Genomic DNA, 21,139 nt, shown 5'->3' on the forward strand with positions numbered 1-21,139 from the left:
ATGTATTGTTTATTTTAACATTTTTGTAATATGCATCCGTTTGAATATCTTTGTTGAGCAACATCTTACCTGAGTAGGGTGGATGTTTATCTACGGCTACTATTACATCATGACAACTTTTATTTCATTACGTTCCATAATGGTTATTTTCTTTTTGACCGTGATAGTAGTTTAGATTACAACACTAATCAAAAATTAATTCTTTTTAGTAGTGTACGGTATGACACTTACCTCGTTTGTTTTTCTACCAAAGTACTTTTGAGCACGTTTCCCTTCTGGCGGGTAGACGTTTCGCAAGTGCACGTCTTCTTCTGCAAACTTGGAAAAAGACAAAAGACATTTAACCACTTCCAAAACAAACAGAACCTTAATAAATCAAAAAAAAAAAATCTTTAATTGATTCCGATAATACTATGTCTGTACAATTTAGGTATCATACCTATATGATTTTTATTTAATTTTTGTTTAAAAAATTTGAGTATTGATGTTATTTATATATGCTTTATTTTAATCATATATAAAAAATCAAAATTAAATTAAAACAAAAAATAAAAGTAAAAGTAAAATATAAAAGCAATTAAGGGTCCTTGTCAAACCAAAATCAAAGGAATTTGGTTTCCAAATTAAGTGACGTAACATCAAAATTAAAAACAGAGACAACCAAAATCAAAGGAATTTGGTTTCCAAATTAAGTGACGTAAAATCAAAATTAAAAACAGAGACAAAAATAATAAAGATGAAATCAAGCGGGTTTTAATGACTGATATTTAAAGAGCAAAAGAGGAAAAAGTAAATTTTATAAAGTGGATAAATAAAAATACCAAGTGGAAGTATCACCTTCCATTTTTCATTGACGGTTAAGCCACGGTACTTATGGGAAGGGGAAGCACATTAAATTGTTTTCAAAATTTGGCATTAATTAACATGGGATTTTTTTAATAATTGCTGTTAATTAACATGGACAAATAGTTACACTGTAAGACGATAATCAGAACTCGATGAACACCAAATGCACATTCAATACCACGGATTATCGGATTAAAGATTAACCCAAGGTACCAAATGCAATCTCGTGATTGATATACCAAACACGAAGAAACAATTATCTACACAGTCACTGCATGATCAGTAGTTTACAAGAAGCAATGGTGCGATAAGAAATCTAAAAAATTGAAAAAATAATGTTAATCATTATCTCAGCCACCATCTACTCTCATCATTACTTGGAGCAGTCACACAAAGATCCAAGAACAACGCTTCTTGGCTGCCGATTTCACAAGCCTCTTCAATCTTGGGTGGCACTACTAGATTATGGCGGCATAAGGGGCAGGTTGTATGTCCATATGAGAGCCACGTATCTAAGCAGTTTCTGTGAAAGAGATGATCACACCTTAATTCTCTAATCTCATCGTCATACCCAATCTTGCTCAAGCAAATGGCACATTCTACCTCTTCGTTTAGAAGTGCTCCACCACTATATGATATCCAATCAAAGTTTTCCGGCAGGTGGAGCATACGGTGGTGGAATAAGACATGTTTGATCAAGAAATCAATAGCCCGTATCAAATGGTTAACATACGATAGAATGTAAACTGACATAGTTGCTTGAAGAAGAGAGTGAGAATGATGGATAAGAGCCTAAGGCTGGTGTATAGGTAATCTATGCTCTTATCTAGTTAATGATTCAGGAAACTGCGAGTTTTATTTTGGGTTATATAGAGATATAATCACGTTTTTCCCGAAAAAAATTAAAAAAATAAAAATTATTGTGTGACAATAATATATAAATTAATTGTGGGTGGCATGCAGCAAGTAGCAATTTGCCTCGTGTTACTCTAATCTCGCACGATATATAGTCGAGTCGAATCTTGGTCCAACATAGACAAGTCAATATAGTGCAGCATGATCAATAGATGCATAAAATAATAGGTTATCTTCTTAAGATCGGAAACATGTCAAAATGGGGGTACATGATTTTGTTTTATAAGATTGAGAATACGCAAATCAATTTATGTATATGGTTATTATCTTAAATTTTCGTTATTTTACATCACATGTAATTAATTATATTCAAGCTTCTAAAAGCACACCAAACATTTTATAATAAGCAAATCAATTTTTTTTTTTATTTTTTTATTTTATTATTTTTTTCTCACTATTAGATAGATTATTATGAGTGTAGGGTTGAGTGTATATATATATATATATATATATATATATATATATATATATATATATATATATATATATATATATATATCATGTAATCTAATATTTTATCAATAATACAACTTATTTATCAAGTTATCTTGGTATCAGAGCGTATTTTCTCGAATAGGTTACAACCCTAACTGTCGATCAGTTCCAATTCAGCAGAACGATCTTCACAAAGCCTTTACACAATTCTCTTTAAACGATAATCTTCGCAGAGTCTTCACACAAGTCCCATAATCTTCATAGAGTCTTCACAAGTCTATAATCATAATCTTCAAAGAGCCTTCACAAGTCCATAACGATCTTCACAACACCTCAATAGATGACGATCAACAATCCCTTCTCCACAACCAAGAAGACTTCACACAATTCTCATAAGTTCCCTTTTACCCTAACTCCTACTAATTATGGTTTCTGGAAGATTATGATTTAGCCGTTCCTTGTTACCAACAATCTTTTTGGGTATATCGATGACACTATTATGTGTCCCACTCAAACCCTTTCGGCCGCTGACAAGGCTACATCTGCAGATCCTACACCAAGCCCCTCTTACACTGCATGGCTTGCTAATGATGCTCATATACGTATGCTTCTATTATCCACCATCTCTGAAGCATCATATTCTCATGCACAAGGAACGACAACCAAGGACCTTTGGTTCTCTTTACAACAAGCCTATGCTCCTCAATCTGATGGATTTTATACAAACAATCCTATGTGTGCATGCAACCCTAGAATTGGATCTATGTTACCACTATTAGTTATACAACATTATGAACACTTGAAGAACCCTAAAAGGCTTCTAGGAATTTCGAAATCCACAAGGAAAGATGAAATACATACTGCGACATCCCCAAAATCTCGGCCAGAAAAGACCGATTTTCATTTATGCTTTTAAAATAATTTCAGAGTAAATCCTTTTGATTTGAAAGAGTTGCGGAATTTGTTCCCAAAAACAAAACGTGATAAAACAATGTTTACCAAAGCATTTCATAAAAGAAATGTATTTTCATTATATAATCAAAAACTCGGGATGTCATGTTCCGATACAGACCATAAAGCATAAACGATAACATTACAAGTCATTCAACAAATATATACATATACAGACTTGTAATCAAAGCAACTTGATGGTTCATCCATCTTATGCCCTTGCGCCACTTCCTGTAATACAAATAAAACTGAGTGGGTCAGGCTTGGGAGCCTGGTGAGCATATAGGGTTTTCAACCCACAATAAATAATTATATTTAATTTCCACCAACCAACAATAACCCGATTACCCATTCCCGTTATTCTCACTTTACGTCCCTAAGACAACTAACATAAGGGACCTAGTCTAAGAATATTTCATCGGGGCGACAACACATGCTTCGGGGGTTCCTCAGCAATATAAGTCAAATAAGGCAACCATGAGGGGGATGGAATACAACGAATGAACACCCAAGTTCATTAACACCTACAAGTTGTGAGCCTGCTAGCGTTCTACTAGACTGTCTAGAAAAGTCCGTGGTCGTCATCTAAATTCCGCTAGATGACTGGATCAAAACAACATCGAGGCCTCTCATCTGTTTATTACACACCAACTATCTACCCATGTTCTACCCAACATATTAGTAGATAAAATATACATTTTTATACATAGTTTCAAAACCTATATAGCATGCTCAATCAATACATTTTCCACATAACAGATGAGGCACACACACATAACACGTATTTCATAGAGAAATAATCAGATCTATAAGATAGAAGAAAGTGAATATACATTCACACATATAACAACAAAATATACACATAACACGTATTTCGTATAAAATACTTCATAATTATGCGTTAGAAGAAAGTAACTACACACTCACTTGATCAGAAGATGATCAGACAGCACTACGGCTTGCAGAAGTAGTAATCCTCAGCAGATCTGGAAGATCTCTATAAAAATCGAACTTCTCGCGGGCAGAGTTTCGGCTCGGGAATCGCATTTCTCGGGATCCCGGGAGCGTAAAACTTCCTTATTAACTTGGATATGAGATCCGGGGTGTCGGGATGGCTTCGGGGGTTCACACGCAGAGCTTCGGCACGAAAAAGAGAAGAATTGAGCAAATATGCCCGGAACCCTCGCATCCTATTTATAGGAGGCTGAGGCCTCGCAGTACGCTGGGCGTACAGCAGTACGCGGGGCGTACGCATCCGAATTCGTCACCGCATGCGTCATCCGAAGAACTCGAGTGCGAGGCGTGTCATGCTTCGCTGTACGCTGGGCGTACTTTGGATCAGATCGGTGACTCCTTCGGATATACATCCGAATTAAAGATTAAATTTAAATACTAATTATTTAATAAACTTTGGAAATTCATATCTTCTTCATACGAACTCCGTTTTCGACGTTCTTTATATCCACGCGTAGGTGAGACAACGCTCTATAACTTTCGTTTAGACTTCGTTGGCTAATTTTGACTTTATTTTTATTATTTATTTTTAGTAGGCCCGGACAGGAAAACTTCGTTATAAATTCATAACTTCTTCGTTTGACGTCCGTTCTCGCCTAACTTTTCATCGCTTCGATACCAACAACGAGATCTTCGGTTCTCGTTTAGATTGTTTTGGCTAAAAACCGCTCGATCTCAAATCGAGTATTTCGGGCTGCATACCGATAAGTCGAAACTTCAGAAAATCATAACTTCCTCATACGAAGTCAGATTTGGGCGTTCTATATATATTCGGAAACCTCGTTTCAACTACTACAACATTATCCAAAGATATCACGTTTATTTTACACTTAAATTATGACGCTTATTTTTTATTCTTAATTAATCAAACCACATAATTAAGCAATTAAGCACAAAACACATAATACTCAAATAATACGCTCTTATTATTTCAAAACGGGTTACAAAGGTTAACCTAGACTATTACATCAATGAAAATGCCTAGCCTGGAAACGCGGACGTTACACATACCTCTTGTTGTTATATTGTAATAACAACTTAAATCTTGAATCTTCTTGTCTTTGAAAGTAAGTACCACAAGTGTAGTACCTCTAATGGCTCACAAACACCAAGAGCAAATGGAGAGGCAAGAGAGAGAGAGAGAGAGAGAGAGAGAGAGAGAGAGAGAGAGAAGAGGTATGAAATTCATCCCTAGGAACCCTAGACAAGGCATGGACGAATTTCATTAGCCAAGGGGTCTTTATATAGGTGTAGGGATTGGGGTTTCAGTCCTTATCCTTATCTAGTTGCTTGCCCACCAAGTAACAATAAGATAAGCCTTGAAAACCCTTTATCCTTTATCCTTTGGACGATTTCAAGGATATCTTATCCCTTGAATTCGTCCAACCTATATCTAGGATAACCATTACCATATTTTGTAACTATCACATAATTACAATTCAGCCCCTCTAGTTTAATTAATTACACTTGATCAATAAATTAATTCTTAATTAATTATTGACCAATTTTAATTAAACAAATATGATTTCTCCTTTAATATATTATTCTTATAACATATTAATAAATCATAATAACCTCTTTCTTTATTATTTCTCCAGTCAAGTTGCTCTGGTGAAGGCAACCCAAAAGGACCATGCACAATTGGGTCAAGTACTTGACAAATATGGTTACGGGCTTAGACACTAATTCAACAGTCTCCCACTTGGATAAGTCTAGTAACTATAATAGTAAGTACTACCCGATTAGCAATCGTAGCTCTCAAAGACGTTGTCGAACTTTGATCTTATCAGTAACCTGTCCTTTAGATAAGGGATCGTATATTCCTCCATTCTAGATATTGTATAGACGTGAGACAAGGATTGAAATCATTCTCATAGTCTATGTGTTGTTTCCCGATTTCCGATTTACGACGACTGACTAATTGAACAAATCAAATTATCCCTAGCTCGGCCGAGCATTTACGTTTGTCATCACTAAATCATCGAGGGGCCCACAGATATCGCTTTTATCCCACTTTGGGTAAAAGGAACGGATAAACTTCGACTCAATGCTTGCTTGCACTCACTCACCAAATCACACACAACAATAAGTTTTATAACACCAAGTTACTGGTGCGTTTACATATTATCAATGTGTAACCGATCACAAAATACAACTCACACATCTTGGTTTCAAGAATACAAGATATTATCGTCTCACCAATCGCTCGTGATAAAATCCATGAAGCGATCCAAGTGAGCGTGGGTTTAATCCAATGCTCAAAATCATATTCATAAGCACACATGAACATTGCAACAAACCTTTGCTATGTCCAATACACTTTAGAAAATCCACAAACCAATTCATGACAGTCTTCTTTCATACCTACTTCCAACATATGAACGGCTGTGGACCATTCGAATAATTTGATTACTCTGAAATAATTAATTATCCAGGAAGTCAAAACATGCAAAGTGAAACACAAGAATAATACTAATCTTATATGGTCCCAAACCTTTGAGTATAAATAAAACACCTTTTATTTACACCATATCGATTACTCATTATCTATTGTTTAATGTTTCAACTTTATAACTCGAATCATAACCACAATTGTCCCATGCTCCAAGCATGCACACTTTGGTTTCCTATGGTCCATACTTTGTGAAATAGATCAATTGAAACTTTTCAAATGCAACTCATTTCACAATCCCCAATCCTTATAATTAGTGTAAGAATATCAAATTCTTGCCACCTTTTAGAATATGTCAAATTCTAATATTTTATGCATTGATCCTCTTGTGAAGTCACGACACAAAAATCACAAAGACTCGGCCAACGAAATCACAAGGTACTCTATCAAAAATTGTTACAGAACAATTCTATAGATGTGATGTCTCTCACTCAAAGTACATTCCTTTGAACATCCTTTTGCATAAAATTTTCTAATCTAGACATAAATTCTTAATTTCCATCTCCCAATTATGGAAACATTTCCATATTTACCATATGACAACTCATTCTTAATAGAATCTTATCTATTCATAATAATGTCGATATGGTCCATTCAATATCATACTTCCAACTACTCACAAGCGACCAATCCTCAGCGAACTTTGGATCGTCCTTTGATAGTTGTTTAATTATCTTAGTCAAAACCGATTCTTATCCTTTTTCCCTCTTAATGCACTAGACATTTGGAAAAAATTTAGAATGGTCAAATATTATAGCACTTGCAATCGATCCTTTACCCGAAGCGTATGGGATACGATGCATAATGTCTTACATAAAGATACGATACTCTATCAATCTTCTGCCATAATATTTTTTGTGTCACGTTCTTACAATACGAACTATGAAGAGGGATATCGTAATCGTAATTGAAATTTAAGAACACACTATGTATCCTTTGACTAAATTTATTAAAACTTCTCAATCTAAGCTTTAGATTTTGAACGAAGTACAATATTCTCTCCCTTAATTATAGAAAAACAACTTTTCAACTCTTACAACTTTGAAAAGTATAACTCTTGTTTTCTATAATTAATATTGCTAACTTGCAATACTTACCATAATAATCATGCTCCCACTTACATGATGATTATTTCTTTACCAACATAACACTTATGCTCCCACTAGCTTCGACATGTATTCAGAAATCAGCTGAACTTCTAGAAAACAATTTCTTAAGTTCATATTTCTAATACTAGATGCTTCGATAAGACTTTATCTAATCTTCTCAACCTCATACACTTTTCCTTGGACAACTCATATGTATATGTCTAAACGATTCTAGGACTCATATCAATAAGTCTAAAATGTTCAGACTCATTTTCCATTTCCCACAATTCGAACTATGAAAAGGTATGCAGTAATCATAGTTGAATTTTGAGAAACCCAAATTACATAATACTATCTTCAAAATCTCTCTTAGTGAAAGCGTTTCCTCACAATCATTTTCATGAATGAGAGAAACCTTATGACACTTAGATTTTTGTGGTGTATACGTTCCCATCCATGTGAATTCGTCATAACCATAATCACAAGATAATGTTAGTGACAAATCCAAACTCTTATGGATAGAACTTGTTCTTCTTAATTTCTTGCCATCAAGGGTCTCACCATTACTTCCAAGTTATTGAGCAGCCCACCCCTTGATTTCAATGTACTTTCCATTGAACAAGGTGTCTTGCCCCTATACAATCCATTGAGAACTCGTAGAACTCACATGCATAATTAACTCAATTGGAATGGCACAGAAACAAAATTAGTGTCAACACGATAGGTTGTAAACCTCAAGTCGTGTGCTAGGGATGATTGATAAGGTTTATTCTTGATTTGTTCTTGAAACCTTTCAAGACCATTAAGACTTCCACTGACTCCTTGACATATAAGATTCTCTTGTCAACAAACATTTCTCAACAAACAAATATTCAAGAGGTAGTGTAGCTTTTATCAAGACAAAACACTTCACAAAATTGGTCCTAGTTGGTCTTTGTCTTATCCAAGACATCACAACTTTCCACATTTGATGAATGTTATAAACCTTCTTAAGACCTGTCACTCAATGTTACAATCTTAACTCTAAGACTTGTTTTTGGATCGAAGTATGATTGACTTCTTGATTTAACTATTTCTTCAATTCTTGATTCCTCTTCTTAGACATACAATTGCAATAAGATTCACTTAGAGGATTAATTGAGATATGGTTCTTCATCATTAAGACCTATCATAAAACATAATAAAAGGTACTCTCCCTTCTTCTTAGAATAGAGAAACTTTTATCTTTCTGCCTACTTGATTCTTCTTATTCGTTGTCACACCCCAAAACCAAGAACGGCGGAAACGTTCTGGGGCGGAGGACGTCATGTATAGTATCACAACACAGTAAATGTAAATAAGCAAACAACATCATCCATTGCATTAAATATATAATTTTAATACAAGTGTGTTCTGTACAGTTATAGACACCAAAAATAATGAAACACAAAATAATATGAGATGAGTCTTGAATGCACTCCATCTTCTCAAGAGCTGGCCTCGGTACCTGTCTACTGATGACCTGAGAATACAAGTTATTTTGAAAGAGTTTATCAGCATTAAGCTGGTGAGTTCATAAGTATTTTAGTGTCAATGTTTCTTGTAAAAACGTTTGAACCTGTCTCAATGTATAAGTTTGTAAAAATGTAAGCAATTGTTTGAAAGTGTTTGTAAAAGTTTGAATCTCTCAGAAAATCCTATATTTTCTATAAAAGTAACCTTCTACCAAGGCTAAACTGTTTTGTAAACTTGTCTGTTGTAAAAGTGTGTAATTACCCAAGTATAACTATCATTTGTTAAAAATATAGTTTGTACACTAATGCTTAAGTGAGGTTATCACTAAAATATGTAATGGGTAAATCATTGTAGTACTGTAGCTTTGTATAATAAGACTACTGCTGTACTAAATACTACTACCTTAAACCGGATTTATATTAAGGCATAATGTGATAAATTGCACCATGCTATCGACTGGTAACAACGACATAATGAATGGTCGTAATAAAAGAAATGACGTTTGGCACCCGCAGACTTGCAGGTCCGGCTGTAGCTAGCAGCAAGGTGTAGGATAGTCAATCCAGTATAGATCTATACGCAAACTCACGCTCCCCCTCCAAGAGAATTCTGGCTACAACTCGGGTCATGACATTTAAGGCATGCTCCGACACAGTGGATCACAATTATTACGTATTTATGTATATGTATTGTTTCTCGTATATCTGTATATGTATTGTTTCTCGTATATCTGTATATGTATTGTTTCTCGTATATCTGTATATGTATTGTTTCTAGTATATCTGTATATGTATTGTTTCTCGTATATCTGTATATGTATAGTTTCTAGTATATCTGTATATGTATTGTTTCTAGTATATCTGTATATGTATTGTTTCTAGTCTATCTGTATATGTATGATCCTGCGTTACCCCGATGGTAACCAGCTAATGATGTACTGATGAGTATGAATATGGAAGTACTTTTATGTCAATACATGTATATATGATATATAAGTAATATGGAAACGACCTTCGGATGGTCACCCGAAATCCCACCAGACCACATCCAAATCGAGGAAAAGGAAATAGGGCGGATGGCCTTCCTAAGCCCTTTGAACATTATTTATATATCTATACCTATATGGGCATGCAATTGGATATATAAAAGCATAAATAAGTTTTCGTAAAACATTTGAAGCATAAATATGATTTCAAGAGGAGATCGACTTGATGTCGATCTATAAAACAATTTGAAGGCATAAGTTAATAAAACAGTTCAAGTATAAGAAGCATTTGTTTAAATCACAGTCTATAAGTAAGTTTGGATAGTAAACCAGTTTGTAAAACATTTCAAAGTAAAGCAATTTGATAAACAGTTTGAACAGTGGTAAAAATCGTTGTTTTCCTAGTTATTAATCACATGTGATTAAATGCAATCACATGTGATTGAAGTAATAACTATAAGTATTTGACTTGTATCCCCCCCATTAAGTGTTATAAAACATTTAAAAATCATTTCAAAGGTTGATTCAAGGGGTATGAACTCACTTGTGGTGAGTCGTCTGAATTGCAGTGTCGGCTACCGTGCTAGGTGGAAAACGGAGACTGGTTTACACGCACGAGCCTAGTTATCATATAATAAGCATATATATAACTAATTAGACATATAATAACTTAAATAAATAAGTTAAGACACTTAGAAAACATTTAAACACTCTTATGAGTGTTTAAGGTTCAAATGGTTGCATCTAAGTTCCTACGGGTCAAGGCAAAAGGGTTTGAAACATCAAAGGGCCTTGTATAGGAGTTCACCACCCAACAAACCCCACACCTTGGAGTTTATGGCTGTAAACTCATAGGTTTATGGCCGTGAACTCCTAAAAGGGTTGTTTTGGGTTTTTTGTGGTGTTATCTTGATCCTAGCACACTCCTAGCTTTATTGGAATAACACATGAAGTAGTTTAAGGCTCTAGAACACTCCATATGGGAGTTTACGGACTAAAGTCATTCACCCTAGAGTTTACGGCCGTAAACTCTTGGAATTTAATTGATTTGAGGCACTTAAACATCAAGGATGGCTTCCATGAATTTATCTAAGGCTAATGGGGACAAGAGGCACACTTTGGTGCCTTCACTTGGAGTTTACGGCCCAAGTCATGTTCCTTGGCCGTAAACTCCTTTCAAGGAGTGATTATTTTGTGTTCTACTCTCCATTCTAGTCCCAAGGGTGCAAGGTAAATTGTCTAAAGGCTTAAGGTGTGCTTGGAATGATTTTTGCCCCACTAAAAGGGGTTTACGGCCCAAGAGGGGTTCTTGGCCGTAAAATCCTACAAACTTATGATTTTTATGGGTTTAGATGTCTTAAATAAGCACAAGTAATTGAGGATTAAAGTCCTTAAGCATTTGGGGGAGTTTAGGGCACTAATTGCCCTTGAAAAGGGGTTTACGGCCCAAGGTAGTTCCTTGGCCGTAAACTCCAAGAACTTGTGCTTCTTGGATGATTTCTAGGCTACAAAGATCATACACTAAGTCCTTTATAAGTCCTCTAACATAGGAATGGGTCTAGAAAGCATTAAAGTTCCATTTTGGAGTTTACTCCCCAAGAACGTTCTTGGGCGGTAAACTCCCGGATCTTGAAATCTAAACATGTTATTGTTGTTAATAAGCATTAAACAAGTATTGAAACACATTTAGCAAAGTAGACTCACAATCTGGGATGAAAACCCGAAGATTCGTCAGAGATAATATGGCTTTTCTCTATTTGGAATTGTGAATAATGAATTAATTTAATTCAGAAAACTATTTATAGTCCTAGAATATTTTGGCAGAAAATATTTTTATTCCTGACGTTGGACTGTAACATTATGAAACTTGAAATGCCCAAGTTTCACAAAACCAGGAGTATCCACTCTCCTGATATCATCTAAAACCTAAACCCTAATGTACACAAACTTGTTCGGAAAAGCTTGAAAATCACAGAAACTGAACTAGCTTCTATTGAATAGATGATGTTCGTACAATGGAAATTTCGTATTGTCACATTCGTTCTGCTATTGATTGAAACTTTTTCAATCAATTCAGAATTACACTTAATCTCATAAGTATAATCATATTACTTAACCTTAGTAAATCATGACGAATATCTTTGTTACTCTTGTGGTGGATTTGATCAACACACAATTTTGTGTACTCGATCTCCTAGTCCTTCACTTGACACTTTGTCAAAGAATTTGTCTAAATTTCCAAATATGAAATTTCTCATTCATCATGCAATCAAGTTGTATGATTCCAAGTTTCTATCCAATTGAAACTTGGGCGATGAGAAACTTTCCTTATTTGGTAAATTCTTGACCTTTCCACAAATAATACAATTAAGAATCAAATCCATTATTGCTAATAATAGAAACTTACAAACATCAATTTTTCATACACGTCATTGCAAGGATAAATAAATAATATAAAATCAAAATTTATTTTGTTGCGGAAAAATTTGTCCTTACAATGCAATTTAATTGAAAAATTATGTTAATACATATTTCTTAGAAATCTTATTCTAACTCCAAGTAGTAGCTCAAGATTCTAATCTTCAAGTAATGCGATCAAAATCCATTTCTTCACGATTAGATTCCGCTCACTTCTTCCCTTAAGCTTCCTCTCTTTTCTTTGATCCTACAAAACATCTAAATGTACTCTTATCACATCATGTATTAAGAATCTAGAATAGGAACTTAAAAGAGTTAGTTAATGGATTTTACCTAAAGTAGAGCCATACGTTTTGACTCTCCCATCTCTTAGATCTCTTAGGTAAATAGGGCAGCTTCGTCTCTAATGCCCCTTCTCTTGGCAATAAAAGCAAATTGACTCTTTTGGAACAGCACACAGACTACTTCTGACTTTGCCTTTCTCTTATGATCAAACTTTTCGATCATGGCATGTATTTCGTTGCCATTGCCTATATCCATAGAGGTCTGGAAGGCAGATTCACCAATCAACTTTGCTTTTTCAGTGTGCCAAATCATTGCTGATTCAGTAGCAATAAGCATATAGGTGAGATCGATGAGGGTTACGTCGTGGTTCATCATATAGTACTCTCTTACAAACTCACTGTATGAGTCAGGAAGTGACTGAAGGACCCAGTCAACAGCCAGCTCCTCACAGACAACAGATCCCAACATTCTTAACATATTAATGTGTGACTTCATCTCTAGGACGTGTGCACACACTGACTTTCCTTCTTCATGTTTACTTGCCAAAAGGGCTTGAGTGAGTTTGAACTTTTCAATCTTTTGAACTTGTGGGTTAGGGAGAATAATAGGAGGAAGTGAAGCATGATCTCTTGTTCCGCGATCGAATCATGGAATATCATCTTCATGTGAAAAGCTTGTTCCACGGGATTTGGGAAGACCATAGTTGTCATACTTTGACATCTACAAAACGGGAGAAAAATTCAAGTTTGTTGATTAATTGAATCCTTAATAAATCACCCAAATGAGATATTAAGGCTAGGAACCAACATAATACTCTACAATTTAGGAGAGGGATGCCGTACAAATTGCAGAACATTTGAACGTAAGTGAATGACGATTCACTAATTTCCACCATGAAAAACGAAAAAAGAAATTTAAGTTTTAAATCTATTGAAAATTCCTAGATCTTTTGAGATTCATTGAGCTTTTCAATGGCATGTTTAAATCTCAATATGCCCTTCAATTTGTGACTGGGATGCCGAGGATCACAAAACAGGGTGTGAATAACCATGCAAACTTACATGGTGCCCCCAATGTTATAGTCACTTATTCGATGTGCCGGTTAACCACACACGCTCCACTGAAATATCACAAACAATGAGTCACCCTTTTCTACCTTTGCTTAGAACCATTTAGTGTGTCGGTTAACCACATGCGCTCCACTAACGTCTTCGCAAGGGCACAAAGTGTAATTTCATGGAATTGCATCAATTCACTTTTGCCTAAAGTAACTAAGATTGGGAATTTTGTAAAAACATTTAGTTACTTTATACTTCATTATACTTTTAATGGAAAGGGTTTGCCCTATCCTACCCGTTCGGCTAACGATCTTCCACCAATCAAGGAAACGGTGGGTGAGAGTGGACACCCATTAAACGGCCATTTTATAGGCCATAACCTTATACCCCCTTATAGATCGGCTTCGTGAATGAGGCCTACTAATGGTAAGACTAGCATTTAAGTTATACATATATAATATTAGACTTTTAATGTTATACACAGTATAAGGGTGTATTTTACACTTTTAAAATACTAGGTGGTTTAATTTTATAACTTACACTTTTAATTTAATTAAATATAAACCATATCATTATGGATTTATTAACTCTCTTTTAATTATACACTTAATTAATTTAATAAAACCATAAGGGTGTAATTTGAACTTTTCAAAATTAGGGTTTTAGAATTTAGACTTTTTCAAAATTAAACCTTTTAATCAAACAATTTAAATTCCAAAACTTGAGGGCAAGTTTTGAAACTTTTCAAAACAATTAGGTTTTAATCTCACTTTAAATTTTTCGAAATTTAATACTATTTAAATTAAAATTTTAAATATTAAAACTCTTGATTTAATAATTATCTTGAATTAAACTATTAATTTAAATTATTAAATCATAAGGGATTATCTAAATCATAAAGGATAATTACCAATTAAACAATTAATTTATCACAATCCTTTTAATCCCTCTAAAATTCGAAAATCATGGGATAGGATAATTCAAAATCTTTAATTACCATATATAACCATTAAAGGATAATTACAAGATATATGATAATCCAAATCCCTAAAATTTAGGATCTTAACTTGGGGAGGAGGCTAATTTCGAAAATCATGGGGTTTTCAAACCCTAGATTTCAAAATCTTAAGGCTTAAGGAAAGGATTTGAAAACCCTTTCAAATTTTCGCAAATTAGGGTTAGGAAACCCTAATCTCGAAATTTCTTGCTTCTTAGGGTTTATTGGCTATAAACCCTAATATGTCAAGTTCATACAATTGTATAATACTAATTGAAAACAAGTTAACCAAAGTCTCTGATACCACTGATGGGTTTTGTACAAACAATCCTATGTGTGCACGCAACCCTAGAATTGGATCTATGTTATCACTATTAGTTATACAACATTATGAACACTTGAAGAACCCTAAAAGGCTTTTAGGAATTTCGAAATCCACAAGGAAAGATGAAATACATACCTCTTGTTGTTATATTGTAATAATAACTTAAATCTTGAGTCTTCTTGTCTTTGAAAGCAAGTACCACAAGTTTAGTACCTCTAATGGCTCACAAACACCAAGAGCAAATGGAGAGGCAAGAGAGAGAGAGTGAGAGAAGAGGTATGAAATTCGTCCCTAGGAATCCTAGACAAGGCATGGATGAATTTCATTAGCCAAGGGGTCTTTATATAGGTGTAGGGATTAGGGTTTCAGTCCCTATCCTTATCTAGTTGTTTGCCCACCAAGTAACAATAAGATAAGCCTTGAAAACCCTTTATCCTTTATCCTTTGGACGATTTCAAGGATATCTTATCCCTTGAATTCGTCCAACCTATATCTAGGATAACCATTACCATATTTTGTAACTATCACATAATTACAATTCAGCCCCTCTAGTTTAATTATTTACACTTGATCACTAAATTAATTCTTAATTAATTATTGACCAATATTAATTAAACAAATATGATTTCTCCTTTAATATATTATTCTTATAACATATTAATAAATCATAATAACCTCTTTCTCTATTATTTCTCCAGTCAAGTTGCTCTGGTGAAGGCAACCCAAAAGGACCATGCACAATTGGGTCAAATACTTGACGAATATGGTTACCGGCTTAGACACTAATCCAACACAATCTTCATCTAGAGAGTATACCCTTAAAACACGGCTTTTGAAAATCGAGATGAAACCTGATGAAGCAGCCTCTACATACCTTCTACATACTCAAGAATATTCAAATGCCCTAGCCAACATCGGTGAACCTGTCAAAGAGAAAGACCTTGTCATGCTTGTGATCTCTGGTCTCCATGAGGAATACAATGGGATAAAGTCAACCTTCATGGTTCGATAAGTCCCCATGTAATGCCTGATTCCTGGTACGCATTTAATTATAATCTATTTATTTTTGTAGAGCTACTCGACGAGTTGGGAGCCCCAGACTTGTCGAGTAAAAACGAGATTTGACGCAGGGTTTTAAGCAGTTTACTCGACGAGTTGAGAGCCCTCAACTCGGCGAGTAGGGAAGCTAGGATGAAACCCTAACGGGGTTTTGCACCCTATTTAAGCATCTTAATCCCCACCCCTCAGCTTCATTTAGAGCCTCCAAGTCCCAAACCCTAATCTACGAAACCCTAGTGCTTTGCTTGAGATTGTGAGACATTTTGAGTGATCTTTGTGTGTTTTTGAAGCTTGTGGAAGAAGAGAAAGCTAGAGGGCTCAGAAGGAGAGAGTAGATCCAGAAACTACACATTATTTGCTACATTTTCGAGTAAGAAAGTCCCAAACTTGCTCAATGGTTTCTTTCATCTCTTCTTTTCATATTTATGAGGGTTTTGGTCCAAGTATGCTAGCATGTGAAGAATGGACGACCCAAGTGGGTATTCTTCCGGATCTAGGATCTTGAAGGACTATTATGGCATAAAGGTGCAAAATTTATGCCATAGGAGTCCCCATGCAAGCAATAAAGTGTCATTTTGGCCCTTTTAAGCCCAAAAGGTCATGCATGGAAGTAAAGTCTGAGACTTTACATGTTCATTTGGTATCTAGGACCTAGATCTCGGTTTTCATGCTTTAGGTTGGAGTAATAAGGCTTTTGGACAAAGATCTATGTCCTAAGGAACTACGGTTTTAGCTAAATCCATTAAGAAGGGTTATTAGCGGGTAAAGTTGGAAACTTTACCCCTAAAAGGGGCTTTTCCGGTGTGTAGACAAAGTTTGGACTTTGGATCTGGAGAGTAGAGGCTTAATTTGTTAAGATAGCCCAAACAGATAGAGGAACTCATCGAGTCCATAAGGGAACTCGACGAGTTGGGTCTTGTTGTTCCCTTTCAGCTTAAGATAGAACTCGACGAGTTGATTCGCTAAATCGTGACTATGAGTAGCCCGATAGAACTCGAAGAGTTGGGGGATCGACTCGGCGAGTTGGATCACAATTTCAGGACTGTTGAGTTAAAGAACTCGACGAGTTGATAGGTCGACTCGGCGAGTTGGTCTACCCAGAATGTTGACTTTGACCAGGGAGTCGATTGGAGCAGCCATCAGCGATTCCTCACATGATATTTCAGCAGCTAGCTTGAGAGGTGAGTTTTCCTCTAGTAGGAACAGGTCTAAGGCACCAATGCCGACCCGTTTATGTATGTTAGTGTATGCCGGACTTAGGTACGATGCTGGGGCTAGCCCGATGTAGATTATATGTTTTTGGAATTCGGTCCGATGCTGGGGCAAGCCTGAGGAAGGATTTGTATGCTTGATGTCTTCGTGATTCTTGAATGTGTTAGTTTATATGTTCCGGAATTGGGTCCGATGTCGGGGCAAGCCCGAGGAATGTTTAGTTATATGTTATGTGTTTTGTGCTCCAGACTTCCGTCCGATGCCGGGGCAAACCCGAGGAAGAATTTAGCTTATATGTTTATGTTATATGCTTGTTCATATGTGATATGTATACCAGACTTTAGTCCGATATGTCGGGCGGGGCCCGATGTCGGACTTCGTTCTGATGTCGGATTCGGTCCGATGTTGGGCGGGGCCCGATGAAGTGAGCAAGGCCCAATGTATGGCGTTATGTGATTATGTGTATGGTAAGTGGTAGTTTGAGGAGACTCACTAAGCTTTGTGCTTACATTTTTTCAGTTTTGGTTTCAGGTACTTCCGCTAGCAAGGGGAAAAGCTCGGGATGACTGCATGGCACACACCACAACTTTTAGCTTGGGATGTTTAGACTTTGATATTTGTCACATGATTTTGATGCAATATTTTATTATGACGACTTGAGATACAGTACTTATGTTTTTATGAGATGACAAATGGTATTTATGGTTTTTATAAATAATCAAAACGAAATTTTTGGACTGTATTTTTGGGATGTTTCAAGTTGGTATCAGAGCCTTGGTTTGAGGGATTCAGGCACACTCTCGGGTGTGTTTGAACTCAAACTAAGGAATTGGTATGAAAATTTTCAAAAGAAAATCATTTTTATGAAAAACATTTTTAAAGAGAAAAGAACTTTGAAAAGAGAAAAGGGTGTGGTGCATGCAATCAGCCGAGCTCAAGTAAGTACTTCCAAATTATTCATACAAGTTTATGTTATGATATGTTATGAGAACTGCATGCTAGAATAGGACTAAGGATCTAGGAAGGATGCCTTATGTGCCTGTTATATGTATCTCAGGTTGTTAAACTGCATGGTAGTACAGATTAGTCGGGGATGGCCTAAATCAGATATGCTTGATTTTGTTTACATGATGCTCGAATGATACTTGCTTTGTGCTTTTGGGAGTTCTAGTTATCTTTTACTAACTAGTAACCGAATATGTTAAGTTACATATTGCGAGGACTAAACAATTTCAGAAGGTTAGGTCTAGCTCTATTGCGCAGCTCTTATTCGAGTCCAACCGTTGTAAGGTAGGATATCTCATTCGAAGAATTATCTAGTCTCAATAATATGTAATAGTATTCGCAAGCTAGTTAAGGGGAGATAGCAGGGACTTCTTATGTAGCTGATGGCGGAGAGTGGGTCGAAGATTACCCTAGGGTAAGCCTAGGATGAGATTAGCGCGTGAAGCAGTAGTAGTATAAGGGACTTAGTGGAGTGAAGGCAGTTCTTGAAAAAGTATGGATAGATATGGAAGGTAGTATGGGCCTGTACTATTGAAAGTAGAGGATCCGTACTCGAATCAAGGAAGGCTGAGACGAATCCAAGGAACTTGTAGTATATGTGATCCCTCGAGATATGATTAGTATTCTAATGTTGTTTTTCTGAATGTTGGTATTATGCACTAGACATGTCGGCAGTTCAGGCACCAGTGAGGGATCAGGCTCGGGGTCTAGAGTCGGGCAGTTAGATGACTAGACGAGCGAGTTTATCTCCTCTAAGATCACACGTAGTATTCTGGATCAGACTTATGTGATCTTCGTCACAATCAAGGAGGGTATTTTAGAGCTTTTGGATGAGAGATTGAGTGCCTTCCGCACTGAGTTGGTGGCCATAATGGGGTCGCGCATATTGACATTCAGGGAGTTCAGAGCTTGTGGAGCTCCCGATTACCATGGGGTTCAGGACCCCATTACGAGTACCAGATGGTTGGTGGATGTCACCAATACATTCTGCACCAGCAGATGTCCCAAGGGGGACAAGGTTCGACTTGCGTCCTGTCTTCTGAAGGACATGGAACGTGACTGGTGGGAGGAGGTCGGACATGCCATTGGTGATGATGTGGCTCTTGATGCTATGACATGGAGTGACTGTTCGGCCAGGTTCAAGGCCGATTTTGCACCTGTGATAGAGGTGCAGAAGCTTGCTAGGGAGTTCCAAGATCTCCAGCAGATGACTGAGACGGTGACGGAGATCACCGTCATGTTTAGGGAGAGGGCCCTTCTCGTTCCGCGGTATGTGGCGAACAAGGAGATGAAGAAGGCCCGATATCATGAGACGTTGCGGAGTGATATCCGCTAGTTTGTGAGCCTCTCTAGCTGCAAGACGTTGGAGGACATGATTGCTAGGGCTCGAGATAGGGAGTTGGATTTAGAGATGGAGAGGAAGAGGAAACCGAGGGGGTTCAGACAAGGAGTGCGTGCAAAAAGCCCAAGGTGTCAGATCACAGACCTAGGAGCCAGCAGGGCCGCAACCGTTGTGGCAAATACAACAAGATGCACGATAAGAGGTGCAAGGCAGAGAGATCAGGCTGCTTTAAGTGCGGCCGAACTGGGCATATGAGATTGTACAGCTACTACCACCACCACGATAGTACCAGACCTGATTTGCTTTCAGTGCAATTAGAAGGGACACAAGCGATCCCAGTGCCCGATTTTAGCAGCCTTGCGGCAGGTGGCAGCACCCGCTCCTGCTACTTTGAGGATTACGGATGACCATCAGGGCCGGGCAGAGGCGCCTGCGGCTAGGAGCAGGGCCTTTCAGTTGACAACAAAGGAGGCATGAGCAGCTCCGACGTGGTGACGGCTATGTATCTTCTCCTTATATCTTTATTTATAGCAATTATTGCTTATGTTTATGTGTTTCATTATAGGATCGTTCCTTGTGAACAGTATATCTGCTTTGGTATTATTTGATTCAGGGGCTACCCGATCTTTTGCGTCGCTCGCGCTCAGCAAGCGATTCGTAGGGGCTCCGGCGGAGCCAAATCTCCCATTTGATGTGGAGATAGCAAATGATAGGACCGTTAAGGTTGCGAGGGTTCACCGAGGTTATAGACTACAGTTGTTTGATGAGCAATTTTTGGTAGATTTGGTCCTTATTCCCCTTAAGGGGAATAAGGTGATAGTTGGTATGGATTGGTTGAGCCCCAATAGGTAGTGATCGACTGCGAGCAACGTCTAGTTAGGGTCCAGACTCCTAGTGGGGTAAGGTTAATGATTTAGGGCGAGAGGTCGTAGGGTGGACCGACTTTGTGTTCAGCAGTGAGAGCGCTACCTTCAGGAGGGTTACGCGGGTTACGTCGCGTATCTTATGGATACCCGGGACAAGGGTAAGACGACAGTGGATGATGTACCGGTAGTGCGAGAGTACTCAGATGTATTTCCAGAGGATTTACCTGGGATACCTCCGGAGAGACAGGTCGACTTTAGGATTGACCTAGTCCCCAGTGCGGCTCCGATAGCCAAGGCACCATATCAGTTGGCTCCTCCTGAGATGCAGAAGTTGTCTATGCAGCTGCAGGAGCTTATAGACAAGGGATTTATCAGACCAAGCAGTTCGCCAT

At 37.0% G+C, this 21,139-nt stretch overlaps 1 protein-coding gene across 1 annotated transcript; it reads right to left on the reverse strand.

The window, feature by feature from the left end:
- Window positions 1-1,191: 1,191 nt before the first annotated feature.
- On the reverse strand, window positions 1,192-1,599 carry LOC145098175 (RING-H2 finger protein ATL18-like). Its single transcript, XM_079035840.1, has one exon. The coding sequence runs from the start codon at window positions 1,597-1,599 to the stop codon at window positions 1,192-1,194; it is 408 nt and encodes a 135-aa protein (XP_078891966.1).
- Between the last annotated feature and the right edge of the window lie 19,540 nt (window positions 1,600-21,139).

Source organism: Lactuca serriola, chromosome 4 (assembly GCF_051521515.1).
Source record: "Lactuca serriola cultivar US96UC23 chromosome 4, Lser_US96UC23_V15, whole genome shotgun sequence".
Lineage (NCBI taxonomy): Eukaryota > Viridiplantae > Streptophyta > Magnoliopsida > Asterales > Asteraceae > Lactuca > Lactuca serriola.